The 24,772-nt window shown below is 51.9% G+C and overlaps 4 protein-coding genes across 4 annotated transcripts; 2 read left to right on the forward strand and 2 right to left on the reverse strand.

Moving 5' to 3' along the window:
• Nucleotides 1-3,070: 3,070 nt before the first annotated feature.
• BBA_08303 (vacuolar protein sorting-associated protein vps13) lies at nucleotides 3,071-12,640 on the reverse strand (the record flags this gene model as incomplete). Its single annotated transcript, XM_008603400.1, has 1 exon — nucleotides 3,071-12,640. The coding sequence occupies one exon, from the start codon at nucleotides 12,638-12,640 to the stop codon at nucleotides 3,071-3,073; it is 9,570 nt and encodes a 3,189-aa protein (XP_008601622.1).
• Nucleotides 12,641-14,230: 1,590 nt separating this feature from the next.
• Nucleotides 14,231-16,315, forward strand: BBA_08304 (C6 zinc finger domain-containing protein; the record flags this gene model as incomplete). Its single annotated transcript, XM_008603401.1, has 5 exons — nucleotides 14,231-14,454; nucleotides 14,555-14,838; nucleotides 14,922-15,238; nucleotides 15,314-15,444; nucleotides 15,508-16,315. The coding sequence occupies 5 exons, from the start codon at nucleotides 14,231-14,233 to the stop codon at nucleotides 16,313-16,315; spliced, it is 1,764 nt and encodes a 587-aa protein (XP_008601623.1).
• A 566-nt stretch (nucleotides 16,316-16,881) lies between these two features.
• BBA_08305 (HEAT repeat containing protein) lies at nucleotides 16,882-19,619 on the reverse strand (the record flags this gene model as incomplete). Its single annotated transcript, XM_008603402.1, has 3 exons — nucleotides 16,882-16,908; nucleotides 16,967-19,498; nucleotides 19,563-19,619. 3 exons carry the CDS (start codon nucleotides 19,617-19,619, stop codon nucleotides 16,882-16,884), a joined length of 2,616 nt encoding a protein of 871 aa, XP_008601624.1.
• Nucleotides 19,620-20,943: 1,324 nt separating this feature from the next.
• BBA_08306 (tuftelin interacting protein 11) lies at nucleotides 20,944-23,313 on the forward strand (the record flags this gene model as incomplete). Its single annotated transcript, XM_008603403.1, has 1 exon — nucleotides 20,944-23,313. One exon carries the CDS (start codon nucleotides 20,944-20,946, stop codon nucleotides 23,311-23,313), a length of 2,370 nt encoding a protein of 789 aa, XP_008601625.1.
• Nucleotides 23,314-24,772: the final 1,459 nt, after the last annotated feature.

Here is a 24,772-nt window from a genome sequence, read left to right on the forward strand (position 1 = left end):
CCCACAAGCATAATTGCTTAGTCCACAAACTATTATTTAGAGCTTGGCCACGAGAGCAAGCCCGCCCTCCCTATATTTATTGATGTCAGCCCACAGCAGGCGCGGCATGTATGTTACGTCGTCGGATCCTCGGCCTTTGAGTTTGCGGGCTGTGCGAAGTGACGCCGCTCAAGTTCTCTCCCAAATTCTTCTATTGTATCGGAGCTGGCCGCTGGTACGCAATGGCAATTGTCGTCGTGTTGCAGCCTACAACTCCGCCCGAGATAAGTCGCCCAGCATAGCCTATTAGCCTTAGACATTCTCATTAGCGCGCTGTTGCTTGAATGCGCCATGTTTTTGCGCCGCTCTTGCAGCATTCTAGATGCTGGGCCTTGTCTGGTCTGGCTCGTTCCACACCCCGCGGGCGACGCCTGGTCCCAGCTTGGCCTGTGATAACCTACTGTTCCGTAATCCGTACAGGGGAAGCGGGCGTAACGGGCCACCACGTGCTGTATTTGTATTTTCTGGATTCTCGTCTAATCGCCTCATGTCAGTCGCAGTCTTGTGTTCTCTTTCTCCGCTGTTTCGACGGGTTTGGGTGAGTCAAAGCTGTGGGCTTATAATAAACAATTACTGTGTACCCTGATAATTTGAGGTGATATTGGCAAACGCCGACTTGGGCCTGCCAGCTGCCAGCCGATTTTCTGCCAGCTGCCAGCCAGCAGGCTGGCTCTGTCCGTTATCATACCATTCTCTTCTATGCATAATCCATCATGTCGGCCATCCTCATATCTGTACGTGATACTGCAAACTCCTATCACATCATCCGGTAACTTGTCTATCACAGGCTAACTAGGTAGATAAGCTTCACTGACACGACACCGAGCTGTGGGCCTCAGCTTCTCTTTCCAGCGGGTCCAACCCGAGACCTTACAATGAGACTTGGCCGGTGTGCCAACCAATCGGCGTATTCTCCGAGCGAAACAAAACTCTTTGATGGCATTGCGAATCTCCCATTGTTCCCAAGCTGCCAATTGCCTGCAAGTTTCTAGACGCCAAAACGGAGAAATGAGCTCCCGCGCAGCACTGTACCGTCAAAACGTATCAGTACTTGTCAGCGGCAAATGAAGGAACAAAGTTGCCAATGCCGCTGAGTGGATAGGATAGGCTCTTCTCGGCGCGCCTCATCCACGCGAAAAAAAAACTGGTTCCCCGCCACCCGCAAGCCCTGTTTGCAGCCCGATCAGCACTTGACCCCAAAATGGAAGCCTGTTGGAACTTTGGTGTCGCCACGGCGCCGGGCTTGTGCCCTAAAGGAGAAGGAATTAGTGGTCGCAGGCTGACGACTGGCTGGCGCAGCGAGATTGCTGCTCAGGCGGCCCGGGAAGAGGCCGCTGTTATCTTGAAGGGATGTGGCGGCCAGTCAGCGAGGTTTCTGACTCTGTCCGTGCCATGACAAGATTGCGCTTTGCGCGTGCCACAGTGTTGACCTTGATGAGAATCAGATACTAGGCGGGATCATTGCGAAGTGGCAATACGACAACATTACTGATGACTATCCTCTTCCGCATGTCATTGACCCCATCACCCTCGTCCGATTCGTTCTGCCCCTCCATTACTTTGTGGTCTCGTGCTGTCAAAAATTTTTACCTCTGCATCTGGCACCCCCAGACTTGTGGTTTGCGGGGTTTCGGAGCCGAGTGGGTAGTTTCTGGCGTACAGCCATGCAGCCACCAAGTCAGTAGCAACAGTAGCAAGTAGGTACGACGACGACGACAAACCAGCCGGACAAACCGGACAGCACGAGGCATGTCTCGAATGAGCCACTGAGCCATCACTGGCAAGCTGGCAGATGACGTCTTGCCGTAGCTGCACTCGTAAGTCACAGTCTCACCCAGCTGCTCGCACACAAAGACAATACTTTTTTTCACAATCGACCACGTTGTGTTGTTCACTCTGGCCGGATTGCCTGTCTGTTAGTGATCCTCATCAATCGTCGACCTCAGCCATCATGCGTCGGCCAGCTCCGGTGCAGCTACCGCCAAAAAGGCACATGAGGCGCAACACCAACATTGGCACTAACTCCTGGAGGCGTTCATGCGTTTTACCTGGGCTTGAACTTGCCCTTTGTTTCCGGAGTAATGCCAAACTAGTTAGTGAACACCTCACGAATCGCATCAGCCAGCACCTTTCTGCGGTTAGTAGCTCTGCCTCGTATACGTCTCCCGACCGACTAACTATCGAGCTTCCACACCTTGGCTTTCCAGCGCCTTCTCGCCACCTACGAATACCTGACATCCACATCCCGGTCGCCACCGGGTTTGCCCAGCAGCCAAAAGTAAAAAGACGAGCGAAGATTGCTGTTCACATACGCCACCAAGGCCCGGAACCTAGCCATGGAAAGCATTAAAAAAAGCACACAGCCCGGCCATGGTACTTGTGCGTCCCTCGGTGAGCAGCTTTTCCGACCAGGCTTCAATCTGCGCTCCTTCTTTTACCCCGGAATCTAGTAGTCCCGTCGATGTGGTCAGACCACGCTGAGCACCGTTCACCTTTGCCGACAGTGGGCCGCCCCCTTCGGCCGCCTCCGGTCCTTGCATTGATTCCCCTCCCTCAGCTCTCCCCTTCCCCGCACCAAAGTTCCCCGGATGTATTAACAAGTTTACACACGAGGACAATTCCACATGCAGTAGCGAGATGTATTATCCGTTCCCTTGACGAATATGGCGTGGCTGGTTGATGAAACGCATTGCTTCCCATCTCTGCAACGCCGATACGAGTTTGACGGACACAATGTATCCGTACGAATTGGTTATGCAGATATTAGATAAAGATGCACTCTCATGTATATTGGCTGCATAAGTATTTACGATAATAATTTTCTTTTGATGCATCATTCATTGTGATAACATGATCACTCGTTTCGTCTCTTATACAGGACAAACAAAATAAGATGGCCTAGGGCCAAGAAAGAAAACACACGAAACCGTCGTAAAGCAAACGCCCATCAAGAACAATGCATGCTCCCTCCCAATCAATTCACATCTTCAGTCTACACTTCCAACCTCGAACAGTAACGGTTGCAGTGCAGTTACTCGACTCCTCTAAAGCGGCGATTGAACTCCTCCACTGCGACTCCCACCATCTTGTACAGAAAGTTCCTCTCGCTGCCGCCTCCGACTGGCACAAACGGCCCGTTAGCGCCGCCTCTCAAAATCAGACTGACACCGGTACGCTCCTTGGCAATGGTTTGGATATCCTTGAGCGGGACGTCCCACTCGCTCGTAAGGCGCCTCGAGCGGATAAGCAAGATGCGCGCATACGTCACCATGATTACCATGTCTTCACGGGGAAGCTCAAGATGGCCAATGTACTGCTCGTCAAAGTATTTTCCATTGTCGACTTGCTTGAGCCAGTACTGCCCCATCGCTTCGCGAGCGTTAAAGGGGCGCACCACACCATCGTTGGAAATGAATCGCGGAAATCGTGTGCGCTCCAGCTCCGTTCCGTCAAAGACTGTCGTGGTGTTTCGGATGCCTTCACTCAGATTGCTCGCCATGTCCAGGACACCAACAGCCGGCTTCGTCGCAAGGCCAAGTACGCCCTTGCCGACGCCCTTGAAGAAGCCCAGGGCACCTTCTTGCTCTGCACCCTCTAGCGGCTTGCGGGCCAGGCCGCCGACACCGGACGCAACACTCGTAAACAAGCTGTTTGCGCCTGCAGTGACACCGTATAGTGCATGCTTGGGACGGTTTCTAGCACGCGTGATACGTCGCCGATCTTGAAATTGTTTGTCCAGCGATGCCGCTGCCAGACCCTTGCTCAGACTGCCAGTGAACTTGGAGAAACTGTCACTGAAACCAAAAACGGTCTTTTTCGCGAATGACGCAGCGCCTTTGGCGATACCGAGTCCAAATTCTTCGGGCTTGTCCGATAGAATGAGTCCTTGGTACGGTTCGTAGAAAATGTCTGTGACTCCCGACGAGATATTGTTGAACAAGCCAACTGGGTTTCCCAAGAAATCAGCTGAACCAAGTATCTTGTGGATTTGATACATGACTTCTTGACTGTAGTGGTTGGAAATGTTTTGTATCAGTACTTGCGGCGTAACACGCACATTATCCAGCATGAGGGCGTTGAATCGAATCGGTGCGTCATTGACATTGCCAAGAGCCATAGTCAAGACATTCAGCACAAACATGAGCGGGTTGCGTGTTGAAGTCTTGTCTTCGGCATTGACACGCTCCGTGCGCATGAAACTGAGATCAACCTGCATCGGTTGAATGTTGAGAACCTCAAAATAGATATCCTGTCCAGACTGCATCTGGCGCGGCTCTGGAATATCAAGGCTGTCGTCGCAGAGTTTGCCTTCCTCTTCCACCATGGTCCAGCTCGCGCCTTTGACATTTGAAAAGTCGAGAAGCGCAAAAATAAAGTCTTCATCCAATTCAAGGGTCATCTGTTGCAGCAAAATAGATGCATACTTGATGTACGTAACACCGTAGGAGTCATCTTTGACTCTGCTGACCATGGCATGCAGTGACGGGTGAGCATCAACCTCATTCGCCTTGTTCTGTACCACACTTGGATACAGAACCATAGGGAAGATGCCGCCGTAGAGTTGGTTGTCAATTTGCATCCACTTGATTTCCAAAGCGACGGTTTGAATCAGAGGAGAATCGCTATAGCGGAGCTGGACATCTTTTAGGCTGACATAGGCCAGCTCTTTCAGCTGCGAATTGATGAGTGACAGCCCGATGCCAGACAATTTGAGTTGAGCGCGGAATGTCTCTCCAGTATCTTGATCCTTGACTTCGAAGCCATCCGTGCTAGTGTTGGTCCGTGACAAAGCCTTTGGCTTGTACACACTCTGGCTAGAGTGAAAGTTGCTCAGGATCAGTGTTTGTGTTGGTCCATCTGCCGCTACGTTGATGTCGATGATCTTTTGCTGCCCATTGGAGCCAACAAATTTCATTGGGATCTGGTTACCGATTTCGGCCAACTTGACGTGGCGTTCCTTACCACTCGTCGCGATGACAAGTTCTCGGAATTTGGCGGCGGGGAAATCCCAGGCGTATGGCATGATGCTTCGTGGTGGAAGCCTATAGCGAATCGGCTTCCAGCCACTTCTGTCTTCGTCATCATCCTCCTCAACAGTAGGGTTGGCTTGGTAGAATGTGAACTCGGTGTCGCTTTCGTTTCGCATGGAGAAAGGCCAGTTCTTTGTTTCGATGCTGAGTTGGATAAATACAGTAGCGTCTTCCATCAGAATCTCCGCGCGAATCAGGCGTTGACGCTGACCAGGCTTCGCAATCTTGATATGTGTAGTGCCAATGTCTGCTATATTGAACGGTGCTGTCCAGTGACTGTCCACACCTGCGTAGCATAGACTCAGCTGCTTGACAGAGCCCTTTTGCAAGAAATGCAAAGGACGACGAGCTCCTTGCGCTAGGGTTAGGAATCCAGGCGAGCTAGACTCGCGAACGTAAATTTCTTCGCCAAGCTTGTTCTCAAGCACAAATCGTGGTGAAAGCGTCACAACTCTGGTCATCTTGTATTTGCCCTCGCCAGAATTGACCGTGATACCGATATGAATTTCTTTGTTCTTGCTAGCAGAGTTGAGGATGACTTCCGAGTTGCTACCAATGGCGTCGAAACTCTGCGGCTTACTCCATTCTGAGTCTCCAAATTTGAGCAACGCGCGATTACGGTTGTCCTCGCTGCTGCCGTAGGAGAACATGAAAGGAAGTGCCTTGACATCTTCATGGTCACAACGATTGATTAATGCAGACTGGCCAGCCGCGGCTCGAGCGTTCTGCAAGAAACTCTTGGCCTTGATGTTCAAATCGAGCCCGGATTTATTCAGGACGACATATGGGCTGTAGATTGTAACTTTGAAAGCACCGCCACTCTTGGGTATTTTGAAGTAGTGTAAGCTGAGATTGAGTGGCAGGCCTTGTTCGTCTTTCACGACAAGCTTGGTCTCTTTGCGGAAGCTCTCGCTTTTGCCCGGATTGATGATTGAGAAACCGCTTGCTTTGAAAACCGTGTCTTGCATGTCGATGCTCAGAAGTAGAAGATGCGAGAGCTCGACAACATGAACTGGGCTAACGCCTCCTTTGCGTAAGAAATTGGACCAGTCCTTCTTCGTATTCTCGTCATAGATTCTGTATTTGAAGTCGTATGGTAGCAAGTTCTCAATGGTGACAGGAGCCGATAATCTGATTCTCATGTACGGATACATCCGCGTAATGGGGCTGGATTTGCTGAATTCTGCGTGAGCTTGGAAGTAGAAAGGATCACCGTTGTCACCCTTGCAAACTATTTGCTTGGTCGGTCGGTCTAGCAAATCGCGCCACCATAGTTTGTCCGTGCTCCATTGGTATCCAAATCCACCGTCAGGACGAATCAGTGCAGACTTCTCGTATGCGGCGCCCACCGGGACAGGTCGCGACTCGCCTGGGGCAATTTTATCACTCTTCTGGAGATGTCCTTCTTGCGTATCATAGACGCCCAGCTCCACGGGAATATGTGTAGCATTTTCAATGACAAGAGGAGAACGCAAAGTCACGTATTTGACATTGTCGTCGCCGAGTGTCACCTCAACACAGAGCCTGTGAAGGACACTATTGGCCTTCGGTCGAAGCCCATACAGAAATTCGCCCTCTCTGTTCAGAAGTACATTCTTCACAGGGTCGAACCCGCTATTTTCCAGCTCGATGACAGCGCTGTTTTGGTTCGCTTCGGTCAAAAGGTTTTCGCGCATCTTCTCCCAGTGCTCAAAGCTCCAGGGGCCTTCTTGACCGTCATCTAAGCGCAAGGTGATCGGTTCCTCGCTGATTGGGCTTTTGGACTCGAGAGAAACATCAAAACCCGTATAGTTTCGAATCTTGTATGGTGCTTCTGCTCCGCGAGCTTTTCCGAGAACATCTTGTGCGGTCGTGAGGAAATCGAATGACTTGGATGCAAGAGCAATCGTCGCAGTGGTGATCGTTACGTCAAACGTCTTTTTCGAGATGACGTCAATGGAGAGGAGTCCTGATTTGGGATTGCGCGCGACACCCAAGCCGACTTGCCAGGGCTCCAGAAGAGGTTCCCAGCTGGATTTGGAGAAATTATAGACATTGGAATACATATTGATGGCGAGTTCGCCTTTGAGACTTGATGACCAGTTCTCAGCCGTGGCGGTGAAGCCCTTAATCCCAATATCAAGGATAGGTAGTTCATGCAGGTCACCGATCAGGACAATGCGAACTCCTTCAACAGTCGCAGATAGCTCTTCCCGTCGTGTCACAGTTGTGCTCACTACCTGGGTCGTTTTGCTGGTCTTTGCCGCTGTTGTCTTGGTCGCTTTGGTCTTGGCCATAGTGGACGTGCGGCCGCTAGGCGCTCTTTGGCTCAGACCTGCCTTACGAAGTCTTCGAGCTTTCTGTTCGGCGGCGGTCTCCTCATGTTCTTTCGTGTCAGTGCCTGACAGTTCACCTGCTTTGCCAATAATCTGAAGCGCGAGGAGAATGTCGCGCAGTGATAAGCGCAGGATAAGTGGCTCAATCTCCAAGTGAAGATTTGTCAGTGCCACCTGAGAGCTATCCATGCTGAGCTGAATAGAAAAATCGTCGATGATTCGCAATCTCGACGTCTCAAACTGATCCATGCGACAAAGGAACATTCCAATCTGTGAGACTTGGAAGGTCAGAGCATGCTGCTTCGACAAGAGGACCTGTCTGATGCTAAGGACAATGGCTTCAGAGCTCGAAGTGACGGGATTAGCAATGAGAATGACTTGTGCATCCACCAGATTGACTCGAAAAGCGACGTTGATAGTTGGCTTTTTAGCATCGACCTGGCTGTGATGCTCCACTGCACCCACTCGTCCGGACGCGATTGATGTAGACACTCGAGACTCGGAACCCGGTCGAGTGAGTTGTGTAGAGTCCGTATCAGACGCGTCAGTGGTATTTCTAACACTCTCGTGATCCATAGGGCTCGTTTCATTAACAACTAGGCCCTCGGACACAAACTTCTGGATCGCGAAGAGATGATCCAAGGCGAAAATTACTCGAGGACTGTCAATGGTTGCCATCGCAATCAGGTTCCTTTCTCTGCCACCTGACATAGTCACACTAGCCATCAGCTGCTGTGCTTCTTTACTGTTGGATGTCATGATGCGGCGGAACTTGTTTGATTCGCGTGGTCGAGTATCGAAGATGGAAAATGACTGTATCAAAAGCTCTGCTTCGAGTGATCCATCCGAAAGCATTCGTGTTTTGACTTGAGTTTCATCAAGAGAAAAGCGGGAGAGACTTGATGCTGATAAATCGCCAAGGGGCTCGTCTTCCTCCGCCGCCAATATCAGTTCCAGCCCAATAGTGTTGACCTTGAACACAATATCAAGAGTAGTCCACGCGTTCTCGATAGACGAGAGTTCGGGTGACAAATCGACTAATGGTTGGTCTGATTTATCATCTCCAGTTGGTGGAGCGTTCCTAGCACGCTGAAGGGTGTCTTCGTCCACCATCTTCGCAGCTTCCTCCTCTGCATCACCCTCTTCTCCGGAGAAGGCGGCCGGAACGGACCGAGAGATTTCCATTAAGAACCGTAGTTGATGTTGCGTCAGGCAAAGTTTAATATCGGAAAGTGAACCTTCAATTTCTGTGTCGGGGCGCTTGACACCGGGCTTGTGTTCAGCATGAGTAACATTGAAGCCAAGGTCGACTTGGTCGATCATCTCCAGTTCTTCGACTCTTTCTTCGGAATAGTTGAATTCCGAGGTGAGCCTAATGTTTCTGATGCCTGCAGAAAGTTTCATGGCAACATCTGCATCGGCGCTGTCGTCAATTGGCGCAAATTTGTTCTGTGCATAAATCTCACCGAGATAGGCTGTGACGACGTCTCTCTTGGCTTCTCCGGACAAGACAACTCTGGGAAAGACGACGATGGGTGTGTTGACCACAACGTCAAAATGAATCTTACTAGGGCTTTGCTGGATCTGGTTTGCACGGTTCATAGCTGCTTGTCGAGCAGCGTTATAGAGTGCCTGCATTTTGCCAAATTTGACCAGGAAGTCGACGATTTTCCTGAAAGGCTCTTCGAGGAAGTTGACCTTTACTGAACCAGCTCTCAGGAAGATGGAGCTATCATAGCCCGGGTAAGCCTTGGTATTTGAAGGGTCGAAAGTCTCATATCTAAAGTCGGCCAGATCATCACCTTGGATGGTAACCAGCTTGCGGATATTTGAGTCCTTTGAAACTCCCTGATTCACATCGTCGAGAAGCTGTAAATCTCCAAGTTTGGCAGAGATGCGCATCGTCTTGCCGCGTAGGAAGATTCCAACGTCTGCCTTGTTAAAGGAGAGCGTAGCGAGTCGGATCCCGTCATTATTCAGGATCAGGCGAATACTCTTGAGATCAATCTTGACACGAATGGAGCCGGCGGCGGCGTTCTTGTTTGCCTCGGTCATTTGCTCTTCTTCATCCGATGAGCTTTGCTCTGAATCTGACACCGTTATTTGATTTGGTTCCGGTTCTTCTTCAGGATTCGTAAATGTTATCAAGATGAAGTCTAAAAGTGTCAGGAGTGTCTTCCGAGTCACGATGAGGTTGATGGTTGACACTGATGTGGTGATGTTGGTTTCGATTCCTTCATAAAGTGGCATGAATTCTGGCGATTCCTTTTTGACTTTCATGAACTTGACATTCACCAGACTGCGTCCCGCTTGTAGGTCTTCGCTATCTCCGGACGAGACTATCGACTTGAATTCCTCGGAGGGGTTGTCCACAAAGTCATCCACAGTCACCGCACCGAGGGACACTTCGGCAGCCATGTCGTACTGCCTGGTGTAGAATGCCAAGTCAAACCGTTCGGCGACAAGCTCCACGAGCAGAGTATCTGGACTTTTTCTCTCCGGATCACTCCTAAATAGAGACCCTTTGAGAGTGTCGACTTTGAAGTCGAATTGGAAGATTCGCTGCTGGATCTTCAGATGCTCGTTTGCCGTACCATCAGAAGCATCTTCAAAACTGTCGTCGTCATCTTCATCAATGTCTCCCAGTACAACTGCAGTATGAGGTTGCAATACATCGAGGGCGGACGGGCGCCTCTCTCGCATGCTTTTCCGACGAGACTTGTTGGACACGGAGCTGATGGCTCGAGGGCGTGATTGGAGCGTCTGCTGGGGCTCGGGTGCTTCGTCGCCTAGTTTTGGGATAGCGACGTCGATAATTTGCATCAAGTGTTTGTATTTGAAGTCGGAGACCATTGCATGCAAAAGAGGCAAGTGGCCAGACACCTTGAGCTTTGTCAAATTGGGTGCCTTTGGCATGATTGATATAGCCACCACAAAATCAACATTAATCTGCTCAACAACATGAAATTGAGAACCACCTTGCGCAAGATGCTGCTTCGTCTCTTTAATAGACGGGCCGATAAGAACTTGCGTCGACGTAAGTTTGACGAGAAATCTGTCGTACATTGCAGATTCCAGGCGCTTAAAGTCTTCATCACTGTAAGATTGCCTCTGCTTGGACTGGATTTCCTTCATTGTGCTCTTCTCAACTAATTCGCTGTTGACATGAATATGACCAGCATCGACAATCAAACAAGTTGAGTCTTGCGTAGTAATGCTAACGGGCACAATTATAAGTGGTGCTTGCAAGTCGAGTTCGGCATTGATCGTCTTGTGCTCCTCAAGAGCAAATTCAAGACCGGCTCGCGTCTGCTCTCGGAGGCCTTCGACTGTGGCACCAGCAGATTCCATAAGAGCAGTAATAGATTCCATGTGTCGATCTGGTGGCCGAAAGAAATCGACAACGCCAACGACAAAGTTTGGATTCCAGACAATCTCGAGAGGCTTCAATTTACCGACAACGGCAACGTCGCCCTCTCTTTCAAGAGGGTTCTTTTCTACCTCGAAGGAGAAAAAAGGTTCCACTTCCGAGGCTTCGAGTTCCAGCAAAGAAAGTCTCTTGCGCCGTTCTGTGGAAGGGGCATCTTTGACACGAACGATCTCAGGGTACAGGCTGTCGGCAGTGGTACCATCATTGACTCGCAAGCCGCCGAGGCTAACATTGAGCAAGGTTGAATCGGTTCTTTGTAAAGCCTTGGCTTTGAACACATCAAAGTGGAGACTGAGAAGATCCATGGGTCTGTTGTTGGCATTCTTCTTCAGGGTGAAGCTACCCGTGCTGAGAGAAGCTTCCAAACAGAGTTTAACGGCCTCCCTGGGTAGGTCGACGGACTCGGCAATCGCTGTCTTTTCATCCCAATCAATCATGTCGTAAAGCTCTTTCCGCTGCTCTTCCGTCATTTGCGTGTTTTCCTCGTTCTCCTCGATTTTGCCCTCAGGCTTAGATCCCCACATCCACGAAAGCCAGCCGGTTTGCTCCTGTTGTTGAGGCTTCTTAAGAGTCGCGGCATTCTCTTTCTTCAGCTGGTTTCGCGTTAGCGACCGCCAAAAACGCAGATCCTCGTAATTAAGCTTCCACTCTAGCTTTGACAGATCTTCATTCTCTTCGGGGGTAAGTGGCTGCTGTTGTTTCTTCTTTTTGAACAGCTCAATATAGCGTATGCGGTCGTCGCGACGTTCTTTGAAGTAGGCCCAGGACCATTTTCGATTTCGTTCTTTGATCTTGCTCAGGACGGCATTACCAGCAAATTGGAACCATGCACGAGGATCCTCCTTGACAGTCACGCCCTTGGGCTGCAATGCCTTGTATTCTTGATGGCGAAGGAAATAATGGAAGAGGTCCACCATCATTAGTGCATCGCGGTATTGATCATCGTCCAGTACTAAACCAATCTCTTCAAACAGCAGATTTGCCTTGGACTTTGGAATTTGCACATCGCCGCTCTTATCGAGTTCGATCTTTGCTTGTCCGTTGACGGGCCGCAGGATGTACTGGTGCTTTCCAGATTCTGCTTCTGTTTTGCCAACCATTTCTCGAAACTGTGCGAGCACTTGATCGCGAGGGGTGTTTTCCAAGTCTTGGTCGGTATACAAGCTTGTGTCAGTGTTCCAGTAAACGGCGAGAGCGCCGAGGGTAGCGAGTTTGTGCGTCACATGGGACGAATCCTGAATAAAGGTCGGCTTCCATTGGCTGTCGGTGCTGATAGCGCTGAACTCCTCAAGAGTCAGGCCCAAGGCAAACGGATGGCCCGGTGCGGAGATGGAGTCCTCGTATCGGACGTGGATATTTTTGACCGTGACTTGAAGATTGTCGACAATTTTCGTAACGAGACTTTGCGTAAAACTCTGGTTCTTCTGTTGCTCTTCTGCACTCATTCCTTCACGGCTTCGTTCTTTGAGCAATTCGGCGCTGTCGAGCTTTTCCATCTTGACGCGCTGACGGCGGCTTTCCTCCTCGACTTCATCGTACTCGGCCTCCTCCTTGGGGCTGGCGAGCAGGTAGACATCTTCTATGAAGACCTTGACGGGAGCGCCGCGGATGTTGGACCAGGGTATGACGAGGGTCAACTCGCCGAGATGGCCGTGCACGACATTGATGGGGAGCTTGAGCTGGTCAAGGGCCTCGCGGCGTAGCTCGAGGTTGCGCAGCTTGACGTCGCCAGACCAGATACCGACCTTGAGCTGTGTAGGGTCAAAGTTCTTGACATACATACCCAGGAAGCGGTTGAGCAGACCAGCAACGAGCCCTTCCAACATGACGGCTGATGCTGAGCCGTAACCCAGGCCGGGAAACAGAAGACTGATGGAAGATTGTGGGTCGTTCGTTCGCAGTGCGGGATTTCAAGAGCTAGAACGCCAACATTTGGTAGCGGAATTCAAGGTAGCTAACACATTTGCGATGTCGTAAGGAGATGAGACGATGTATGCTGTAGGAACACCCGATCGATAGGTAGCAATTGGTGGAGGGGCTGCGTTCGTGCCGCGGGACGTTAGCCGTTATAACCGAGGCGTCAAATATGTGGGCAAGCGACCTACAATGAAATAAATGTAAAAATGCAACGATGAGGCAGCGAAAGCAATGCAACCAGGAGAATGAGCAGATTGGACTGTGGAAGCACGCCGGTGCGAGCTATGTGTAATATGCAGCAAAGACGGGAGAAGTGTGGCGGAGAAGAGAGCAAGCACTCGGGCAATGACGTGTGTGATGGGTAAGGACCCAGGCACAAACCAGGGCAGCACTGGAGCCTGCGACCAGGTTTCGAAAGGTATTTATTGCAGGGGCGGCCAGTCTATTTATTAGGCTCACTATTGATAGAGCTCCACTGAAGAAGTGTGTGTATTTAGCAGACGGATGGTTATTGAAGGCCGTGTTTCGTGCCTGGTAAATATAAAGAACCCTCTGAGGTCCAACCTCAACCCGGTCGTTGCTTTTGCTTGACCAAGACGTTGGGCTGAGAAGTGCTCGGGCTATTTACTGGCTGTGGCTGTTGTCGCTGCTGCAGAGGTCACGTGTTGTCGAGTGTTGTGTAGGGTAGGACTGTAGGATGGCAAAGAGCCATCGAGGAGCACCAGCAACTAGGACAAAATGACATGGGGGGGGCGGAAGGCAAGTGAGGTAGAGACTACTGAGGCTTGCGCTCTATGCTGTGGTTCGCGGTTTTAATGTGTTTGGGTCGTCAACCACTGGAAAGGGAGATGTGTATCACCAAGGCTTGGCACGAGAAATCGGGGCTCGGCGCAGACTTCTCAGAGAATAAAAAGAAGGGCACGTATTTGTGAAAAGGGCAACACCTCAATAGTAAATACTTGCTTTTTTTCTCTTTTTTTTTTTTCAAAAAGAAAACACAACAAGCCATAAATAGCGCCTGGTCTTGTTGGTTCTCATGTACTATTGTACTATAATTAGGCGGCACATAGTACATGCCAAACTCTGATTCTAGAGAAAGGCCGCGATTGAGACTTTCAATGACGAAAATTATTCCCTTGGATCACAGCCCACTTGGCTACGTTTCAATCATCTATTCAACTCTCCCCATTGTGTGAATTCACCGATACCTTGTATCGCAGCCAACTGCCGCAAGAACGATGTAGCCAATCATAAGCCCGCCACGCCCAGTGACACCACCTTCCCATTCAGCCGGTGCTCCACGGCGCCGCCAACCGACGCAAGCATCGACAACGCAACGACCTGCACAGCTCCATAGCTTATTTCCTGGGTCCCTCCGGGTATCGCCTGCATAGCGACGCTATTAAGCTCGTACAAGGTTTTCTTGCGGCCGCAGAGTTGAGCGACTGCCGCGCCCACAGCCAGTATTCCCGGGGGACTTATCCTCTCCTCTCCTCGCCATGGCCCCCGCCAAAGCCGCCGAGTTAAGACACAGCACCCCGCTCGCCCCGGCCATCCGGGGCCGAGATAACGGCCGCGAGCCAGCTTCATCATCGTCATCAAGCTCGTCGGTGTCGGGGTCAGTTGCCGTCATAGCGTCGCCGCCCACTGAAAATGAAGGCACTAGTCCGCCGCGGCAGAAACGATGGGCCACCAAGACGCGAACGGGCTGTATTACCTGCCGGTACGTCCACCCCCCTACCCCGGAGGCGTGCATTGGCACACGCCGGCCACGGAGCTGCGGCGCGCGTAAAATCGCTGACACTGCTTGTCCTGACCGCCAGCATACGTCGCGTCAAATGTGATGAGGCCAAACCAATGTGCAATCGGTGCATGACTTCAGGTCGCATGTGTGATGGGTACAAAAGTCTGCCCCAGAAGCCTTCAAAGCAAACCGCGTCGACTGCATCCGAAAGCGTGCCTGAGCCACGTGTAAATGGAAATGACAGTGCCCAAAGTCTTTATTTGACAGGCTCCAGGTCACGGTATCCTGGCAAGTTTAGCCAATGCGAGTACTCAGCTCATCTAGTACCACCAGACTGGGATCTCATGGAAGCTTTCCACTACTGTTGGTTCCCTCATCCATTGACACTAGCGGTGATGCCAACACGAATCAATACCGGGCGCTAACATCATTCAAACTTGCGGCAGATTATCGAACCATTTTACCAAGCCTCATGGCAAATCAGTTGGACGACACAGTCGGTGTTTTCATGCCGACAGCAGGGAACCTTGGTTGCAAGACGAGCTTCATCACATTCATTTTTAGTAATCGAATAGCAGACGCCGCCAAAAAAAGAGGAACACTTCGAAGCCCTGAGGATATGCCACATGACCAGTATCTGTGGACAGCGTTTCACGCGTCCATGAGCACCATGCTCGCAGTGATCAACGAAAGACTGTCTAGTCCTGATGGCCCTACCAACGATTCTGTGTTTGTCAGGATAGTGGATTTGCTAAGCATTGATGTAAGCTGACATGTCTGAGCCAAGCCAAGATTCGTTATCAAAGCCAGCCGGACCAAGTTCTAACTCTTGCACCAGCTCACGCTGCTGGGCAGCACCTGGAAGGCCCACCTCCACGGCTACGGCGCGCTTTACAAAATGCGAGGCGGCTACACGAGACTTTCCAAGAGAATCAAAAGCTTTGATTATCAATTCCAATACGTCTTCATGTATGCTTGCTTTCCCGTCTTTCACAAATGGGCAGCAAAACAACTGACTACAATGGGCTGCAGGCTCCATGTGCTGACAAGCACGACCACTCCCGCCGCGCAGATGCTCACCATCTTCGATGACCTCACGCCAGAAGAGACACACCATGTCTTTACCTTCACACTCTACACCGACGTCCCGTGCTCCAGCCACGTCTTTGCGGACCTGATTCGCATCAATCGTCTGCGCGCCCTCGTCGCTGGCGGCGCTTCCGTCCAGAGCTTCGTCCTCCCCGCCGCGCGGCAAGTCTACAAGCACATCGCCGAATTCTCCGTCGCCGACTGGGAAGAGCCTTACGGCGTGCCGGACAAGCCCGAGGCGCGCCTTCTGTGCCGCATCTTCCAGAAAGCCGTCCTCCTTTACGGCCTGCTCACGCTCCCCCCGCTGAGCCTCGCGCCGACAACAACGACGACGACACCCACAGACGACAACGAGGCATCGTCGAATCTACCATCGCCCGAAGTGTCAGGTAGCGAGGCGGACATCGATGACGGTGAGACACTTCACGACGGGGATGCGGATCCGGCGCCGACGCCGAGCACCGACACGCTCCGCGTCGAGATCCTGTCGCTGATCCGCGAGGTCTTGCCGCTCATTGCCGAGCGTCCCACCAGCCTCGCCTGGCCGCTGGCGGTCGTGGGCGTGACGCTGACCGGCCAAGGCGACGCGGCGGAGCGAGACTTTGTCACACAGACGCTGCGCAGAATCTCGACGCACCGCGATGCATATTACGGGCCGACGCTGTGCTTGGGCAAACTGCACAAATTTTGGGCATCGGGGAAAACAGGCTGGGAGGACTGTTATGATGAAGCCTGCTCAGTCATGGCCTGATCTGAGAGGAGGACAGCAATCAAGTGCGGACGTATATAGCGACTTGGCTTTATTCATTGGGCAGATAATGTACATATTACGACGGCCAAGTTCAGAATCGAGGCTAGGCAAATATAATGGAGTACATTTCATGTACAGAATATTATAAAGGATATCATCATCAGCATAGAGCAGTAAATTCCGTGTTGTCCTGCACCAAAAACGTTGTAGCCCATCTATCCGCATATTCAACCCATTAAAAGAAAATATCAAAACAGCAAGGTTTCAATCACAAACACCCTCGCCACAAATTATTTTCTCGTGCGTTCCACGGACCAGAGTACTGCATTCCTTATCCTCTCTTGTAAAAAGAAGAAGAAGAACAATCCGAGACTGAAGCAGTACACAACTTCCACAGAGTGCTACCCTTTGCACAAGAACGATAAGGGGTATGATGCGTCCAACGCCTTGAAATGCACTCAAAAGAAACCATTACCACGAACGTAGCCCTATCGTCGTCCTGTGTCTCCACATCGGCAATACCGTCATGTCGTCAATTATGAAGCTAGGATCTTCCATCGTGCCATCTATGGGCGAGCGAAGCCTTGCTTAGCCTATCACACCCTCTGTTAGTACTTGTAACAAGGTCCAGAACTCTGTCCTCAAACATACCTTCATCTGCTCAATGCGGGCTTTAAGTTGACTAGTCACTTCAGCAGCACGGCGCCAGCTTTCTCCTCCACCAGAGGGTTGTGGCAGGGAGGACACAGGCCGTTCTCTTCGAGGGGGTCCCATAGAATCAACACTTTCCTCTCTAGGGGGGTTAGCCGTGCGATAACCGCGGGCTGGAGAGCCGCGCCCGGAAGAAGCTCCGCTGCCGTATCGAAGCTCTGGACTGATTTTGTTTCTGGGATACACCATTTCGCTATTCTCCTTTTCCTCTGTCATGGTGCTGGCGAAGCTTGCTCTGCTGTAACCACCAGAAGCCAAACCGGCATCATGAAAAATACCGACATCATCGCGCGTGGGAGAAGTAATGGCGGGGCTAACGACACCGGAGCCTCCGCCGATGGTCTCCGCTTTGTTCAATGCTCTTTTCAAGCGCTCAAGCTCACGTCTGAGCCTATCATTAACACCTTCGGTGGCTTCCGCGTCACTCCGTGCTCGCACAAGTTGTGTTTCCTTGGCCTTGATGCTCAGGACATCACGAGTATGATCTTCAATCAGTCCGGCATTTTGATTCTTAAGCTCTTGGATCTCAGATAAGAACTTGCTCCTTTCCTGCCTCATGTCATCTACCTGTCGCGTGAGCCTGTCATTTGCCGCTCGGAGCTCTTCCAGCTCCGCGCGCTCAACAGCGCTAAAACCGCTTACACGAGGTGGCGAGTCTGGAGGAGGCATTGCTGGTGCAGCAGCTGACTTGGCGAGCGAGCGACCAGCCAGACCGCGAGATGCTCCAATGCGAGGCTGGGCTGGCGGTGCAACAGGCTCATCGTCAGAAGGCATGATAGGCGGGCCTGCTGCAGGTCTTCGAGGAGAGGCGGTGCCCGGCGCTGCCAATGTCCGCTTTTGGGGTGCCTTGAGACCACCTAGGCCAGACGACTTGGGCATGCCTAGCTTGCTCCCAGGCTTCGCAGGTGGCTCCGTAGCCGGCATAACTGGTGCGGCCTTTTTTGCCACTGGCCGCTTGCCTGCAACGGCTTTTTTGGGGGCAGCCTTTGGCGCGGGAGGGGCCTTTGGCTTTTCCTTAGCCTTCACTTCTGCGCTGGCGTAGAATTCCTTGACTTTGGTCTTTCTGATGTCATCTAGTCCCTCAATGAGGGGCGTCATGGCTCGTTCGCCGATAATTTTCATGACAGTCCCCAGGATCTCGGCACCGCCATCACGTAGACCTGGTGTCGACTCAGCAAGGAGCTTCTTTCCAGATTCACAGACAGCAGCAATCTCCGGTTTAGAGGGGACATCTCGAGTGGTGCGCAGGCATCTAATGAGAAATTTCATGGTGCCTTCCTTGACTTGAGGATTCTTGTTGCCAAGGGCAGTTGTAATGTCTTCCATGCAGTCAGAAAAGGTGGTAGAAGCAAATACAGCATCAAGGGCAGCACTGAGTGCGTCGGACACAGTCTGCTTCTTCTCCTTCAGGCGCTCCATGATGGGCTGCATGACAATGGCACGATATTTGGCAAAGCTTTGGCGAAGACCCTTGGCGAGAAGCTCGATGCAAAGCGCAGCCTGAGTGACAACAAGAACGTTGGCGTCTTTCATACATTTTGCAAGGCCTCGGTTGACTTCTCCAAAGTCGGTTTCCTTGATGCGAGGAACGTTCAGAGCTTCGTATAGACCATCGACAGCCTCCTTGCGGTCTTTCCATTTCGATGAGGCGAGAAGTTCGGTGAAATTGGGAGAAATCTTTTTGCTGACATCAACCGGTTCAGCCAAGGCGAATGCGTCGAGTTCGTCAGCACCTTCAGGCTCATCGCCACCTTCGTCATACCCGTCGCCGTCATCTTCAGGTGCAGCCTCGACAACTTCTTGCTGTGAGCGCAGGAGACGCTCTTGCTTGGGAGGTGGCTCGGCCTTTACCTTTTCGAATTGGGCTTCGAGGTCAGTGTGCTGCGTAGGCTTCAGCTCTCCCCAGAAAAGTGGCTTCATCGCTTCACGCAGCCATCTATATAACTCGACCGTAAGACTCGTAGCCTCGGCCCGGACGTTCTTGTCCGCAGCACCGAAAGCTTTCGGTAGCGCTTTTAATATGGGCTTCGGATCGACGATCTTACAACCATAATTGTGAACAATCTGGGTCAGAGCGTTGAGGGTTGCAGCAACATTTTTCGGGGTCCTATGCGCCAGTCCAGGCAAAACGTCCTCGACTACGGGGCCAGCGACATCGAGCTCAACGTAAAGCAATAATGCCTCGATTCCGTTTTGTTTTGTTGCTGCCCTTGAACTCGAAAGGCACTTTTCGACTATCGGACCGATAGTATGGTTGCGTGTGCGGAGGCCGGCATCTCGTCCAGCATATTTGAGAAAGGCGCAGAGGGCGATGACACCTTCTTGTTGTGATACGACGTTGGCGTCTAGAACGGCTGATTTCCAGAGGCCAACATCACTCAGAAACGGGCGAAAGAAGGGATCGGATTCGTCGGGGGTAAGGGCGAATTGTTTGGCAGCTTCTTCGTAGGCTCCTTTGCGAACTTTCCACAGCTGCGGACCGCTTTGTCAGTGTCGTTTTCAGAAAGTAGGCGAGCCAAGTTATATGTTTGATTACCTTATGAGTGAATCGGTCGGGCAAGGGGATTGAGCTGTAGTCTTCCTCTTCAGCCATGTTGGCGGCAGGGGATGCGCTTGGGATGCGGTGGCAGGTAGTCGCCTGAGATAGTCGAGAAGGTCTAGGCTTCGAATGGGGGCCTGGGGCAGTTCCTAGCTTGACGATTAGATGCTTGAGCCTTTTCATGGCGCTTCAACAGAGGGGCGCGTCTCGTTGAGTACGGGGCTTCCGGTCTGTCTGCTGCGAAGAGCGACGAAGCATACCTTAGCAATGAAGTCTGCTATACCCGGAGATGAGTGGACGCTAATCCTTGAAAAGGGAGGCAGGCTCAAAAAATGGAAAGCGAAATGTGCTGTTGTAGGCAAGCAGTGCTTTCCACGCGAGTAAAATTGTATGTATTAGGTTCGCGGTCGAGGACCCCTGTGGAAGCGGAAAACCAGTTAAGGGTGACAGCGAGGGGCAAAAAAAAAAGTAAAAAAATTCAAGAGGGAAGGCTTTTGTCGCCGAGAATAGGGCAGCGCAAGACGCTTTCGAAAGACGTTTGAAAAGAGAAAAATAAGGAGTCCAGCCAAGTAGAAGCTGACCAAGTTGCGCTCGCGTAGTGGCAGAAAGGCAAACCAGCTTGCGAAATGCCAAACGAAAGTCAACAAGTGCTGTCACCTGATTGCCCAGCGTAGAGATGATGGATGGTGGGTTACCTAATATGGATGTGCTGCTGGCTTCAAATTGGAGAATGTAATTCTTGTTGTAGCGACAAGCTCAAGACAAAGAAAAACATGAAGCACGCAAGCGGGGTTTTATCCTACACATGCCAATAGTTGAACAGTTATTCTCCTTCTTTTCGTGGCAGAACTGTCGGTACCCAACGCCGTGGCTACAGATGAGTGCGCGACATTGTTTACAGGTGGCGTCGGGTACCTGGCAGGGGATTGCTGGGGTAACGGCCATGTAAGAAGAGCCCCTCAATGCACGAAGAGTTCTACTTGCAGCAACGATCGTGATTCCGACTGTGAAAAATTGCAAATGACGCTATCTTAGTTCAAAGCGAGAGTACGTAGTAGTTTGCACCGTTTTCATTTTATGACGAATCCAGTTCTGGACAGCAAGTAGTCATACTAGTTGAAAGTAATTCCTTCATAGCGGTGTGTAGTCTGGCAGCGGGGTGAAGACTATTTATTAGCGTGGCCGTCGCGCGACGCGGAGTAGTCACGTGTAGATAAGAAGGCTGCCTAAATTCATCTCTAGCCTCGAGTTATCCGTCGCCTTCGTCCATGCGCTCTGTCGCAAAAGCTCTCTGACAGGCTCAAGCGGCTATTTTTAACTGTCAATGACGTGGTTCAACTCATCACAACTGGAGCCTGAATTCTGAGCTTCGCGAGACATGGACAGCTCCTCAGGGTTCTCCTTTGACCCTTCTCGCATGTCAAAAGCTGCTGCAGAACAATACTCTTCTTCTGATTCAGATTCCGACGACGAGCGCCTCCTGCCTGGCCAGGATCACGACGATTTCGGCGAATTTAAACCGCGAAAGAGACGACGACTCGGAGGGAACAACAAAGAGCGCGCGGCGCTCGGAATCTTCGCCTCCGACAGTGACGATGGCGGTCCAGCATCCAAGTGGAAGCGAAAGACGCTGCGAAATAAGGCCATGAGCTTTGTCACAACCGCCACGGCTGAGTCAAATGCGGCAACAAACGATAACGACCCCGAGGATTCTCGACCGGTGCTGCGCGATACAATGCAAGATGAAGACGCAAGTGAGGAAGAAGAAGAGCAGGAGGCGCTTACTGGAGTCGGCCTTGGATTCAACCAGCACAGAATGCAGGGCAAAGCTTTTGAAGAAGACCAAGATGAAGAAGACGAGGCGGAGGAACAAGCCGGCCGGCCGAGTTTCGCGACGAATTTTCGCGGCGGCGGGGTCCTGGGCGTTGGTTTCGTTCCGTCATCTGCGGCCGAGCCTGTGCTGAAGGAACCACAAGGCAAATCCAGTCAGCCAAAGCCAGAACACAAGCCACAGCCAAGTGCTTTTGGACCAAAGGGCAAGGGTAAAATCAATGCCAAATCATTCGGTGCGCGCATGATGGCAAAGATGGGCTATGTTGAGGGCAAAGGTCTTGGTAAGGAAGGGCAGGGACGAAATGTCATTATAGAGGCAAATCTTCGACCGCAGGGCGTCGGCCTGGGGGCTGTGCAGGAGAAATCGGCGCAGGAAAAGAAAGAAGAGAAACGTCAAGCTGAACTGCGTGGAGAGACATTCATTGACTCGGACGAAGAGGAAAAGAAGCGGAAAGCCAGAGCCAAAGCGCGGAGAAAGGGCCTCACAACAGCGACCAGCAGTGGCGGCAGCACTCCTAGACGACAAAAGACGAAGTATCTTACCGCTGACCAGATTCGTACTGCAGCACCGGGAATGCACATTCCTGACGTGTTTACGCCGATTCTCGACATGACTGGCCCTGGAAGCAGACTCTTGACCTCGACAAGCGGTATCATGACACCAACATCTGGAGAAGCCGAGTCAAAAGAAGTGATTGAGTCCAGGAAGTTGGTGAAACGAGCCCAAGCGGATCTGATGGCCTTTACCGAAGAATGGAGAAGTCTCGAGGAACGCAAGAAGTGGATTGATCTTGAGCTTGCCGAGAAAGAAAAAGAAGTTGATGAGGTCCGTGTTGAGTTTGCACGATTGAAAGTGTTTTCCACGCTGGTGGTAGACCGAATCACCACAGCTACAACTTTTGAAGAGGTCATGGCAGCTCTGGGTGAGGTGGAAGATCTAAGCTCTGCAGTGCCTGGAGTGGCAGATATCATCGTTGCCGCCATACACCCTTTCTTCAAGGACTGGGATCCTTTGACGGAGCCCACCAAGTTTGCGACGGAACTTCGGGGACTAATAGGCATTCTCATGAGCAACAATGCGCAAAACAGCACACTCGACAGAAATGACAATCTATTGCGCGACGAGGCAGGCGTTTATCGGAGACACAAGAAATCAACGACGGCTTACGAAACGCTCATGTACAAGAGTTGGCTCCCACAAGTGCTTGCCGCCGTCCGCAGCTGGGACGCCTTTACGCCCGGGCCGCTCCTGGAAGTCATGGAGAGCTGGGACGAGCTGCTTCCGCCTTTTGTCCGCGCCCAGGCCGTGGAAAACATTGCGCGCAAGCTGGACGCGACACTCTCAGACTGGAACCCGCGGGTGAAGAAGCAGAGCCACCACCTGCCGCACATGTGGCTGTTCCCCTGGCTGCCGCACCTGCCGGCGTATCACCTGGACCCGCGCGGCACGGGGCTCGTTTCGGACGTGAAGCGCAAGTTTCGGCACCTCATTGACGCGTGGGATTATGCGCGAGGGGTGGTGCCCGGGCTGACGCAATGGGAGGCGGTACTCGGGACGCAGTGGCGGCCGCTCATGGTCGCTCACGTGCTGCCCTCGATGGGAAAACACCTCGGGCGGCACTTTCGCGTCGACCCGGCCGACCAGGCGCCGTACCTGCCGGCGCTATCGGGCGTGCTCCGCTGGCGCGACGTGGTGGGCGACGCCGTCCTCGCCGAGGTGCTGGCGCAGCACGTCTTTCCCATGTGGCACCGCAAGCTGGAGGAGTGGCTAGCGCTTGACGAGGTCAATCTGGCCGAGGTTGCGGATTGGTATGCTTGGTGGCGCAACGTGGTGCTCAAGGACATCGCGGGGGCCTCGAAGAGTGTGGGCACGGAGCTGGATCGCGGCCTGCGCATCATGAATATGGTCTGCTGAGAGCCTAACGCGGTGGCTACGTGTATTCATTATTTCATTATTGCATAAAACATCGGGTAGCGAGTTTTGATAAGAATTTACTGTATTTCCCTCCAATCTGTATTCGTGCATGACAAGTTTCTGCATCGGTTTTGCGGCGCTCCAGGTACTCAGTGATGGCAGCTCTCCACAGGCTATGATATATCTGGCAGGAATTCCCCGCTTAGCACCAAACTTTTGTCATTTGGTCGAGCTGCGAGTCGATCATTTGAAGTTGGGGTCCAGCTATCTGTTAATGGTGTTGGGCCTTGGCATCCAGCGCGCGGCCTTTTGTCGAGTATTGGGCATCAATACTCGGCGCCAAAAGCTGGACAAGCCACCACGCAATGGACCTCGCATGTTCAGGCACGCGAGCCCGAGTTCGATCGACAATGTAGCATTGGTGGAGCATGGATGAATCAGGTGCTTTACCAGCCGCCCGTCATCCCAAGCCTCATCCGTTCCGGAAGGGGGGGACCTTTGTGCTGCTTAGCAGGGCGTTTTGACGATGCACAAGGATGCCCGCGCGGTCTAGCTGGAGGTAACGTATCGCTGCTTCTGGAAGTCGAGCCTAGTCGACGCCCGGATTCCGCTGTCCAACGTATATGTGAGAGTAAAAGTCAAAGACTCGCGCTCACTGCCAGCACCAGTGGAAGCGGCGCAAGTCTACAGCGACAGCCTAAGTGGCTGAAGCTATCCAGATCTTGGCAGCCACAAGCACGTGCAGCAACCGATTACTCTCACCAGACAGTCAAGATAAAATAGCGAACAGGTTTTGCGCTGGAGATTGGCCTTCAAAACACACGCCAGGCCTGATTTCGATGCATTCTCAGAAATCAAAGTCGATGCAATGGCTGCGTTTGGATGTCGGGGGTGCAGCGAGCGCCCAACGTACCAATGTACGTACCTGTCTGTGGGGCGGCTGTTTGATGTTTCAAATCGGACGTGGGGACGATGTGATGCCAGACAAATGTGAATGGGTCTCCATTCTCATTTGTGTGTCGATGCCAGTGGACGTTAATGGCAAGAAATGCGGGATAGGAGATTTAAGCCGAGGTGAAACAGGGCGAAAATAAAACCAGGTTGGGAGACAGAATAGATGATGAATCGATGGTGGATGTGGCTGGGACAAGCTCTTAGATTGCCACGTGGGAGATGAGGAGCGGGGAGAACAGTTTTGAAATGATAAGTCAGGTTCCCGGTAATTGTGAGATCTTACTCTTTTTTTTTTTAGATCAGCACCTGAATACGATATTGTTAATAGAAGGGAGCTTCTGGCTTGATAATGGCCCAGCTTTGGCACGGGCCCAGTGCGGTTCCCTGTTTTTAGCGTATGAGAAGCGCTGTAAATCCCGTTGGCTGTGACGTGAAGCCGCCCATCGGCCCTTCCACTGCTTCCCTAAGGTACCTAGGTACCTACCTAGCTAAGCCACTGTAATCA

This window comes from Beauveria bassiana (genome assembly GCF_000280675.1).
Source record: "Beauveria bassiana ARSEF 2860 unplaced genomic scaffold BBA_S00033, whole genome shotgun sequence".
NCBI classification, from domain to species: domain Eukaryota; kingdom Fungi; phylum Ascomycota; class Sordariomycetes; order Hypocreales; family Cordycipitaceae; genus Beauveria; species Beauveria bassiana.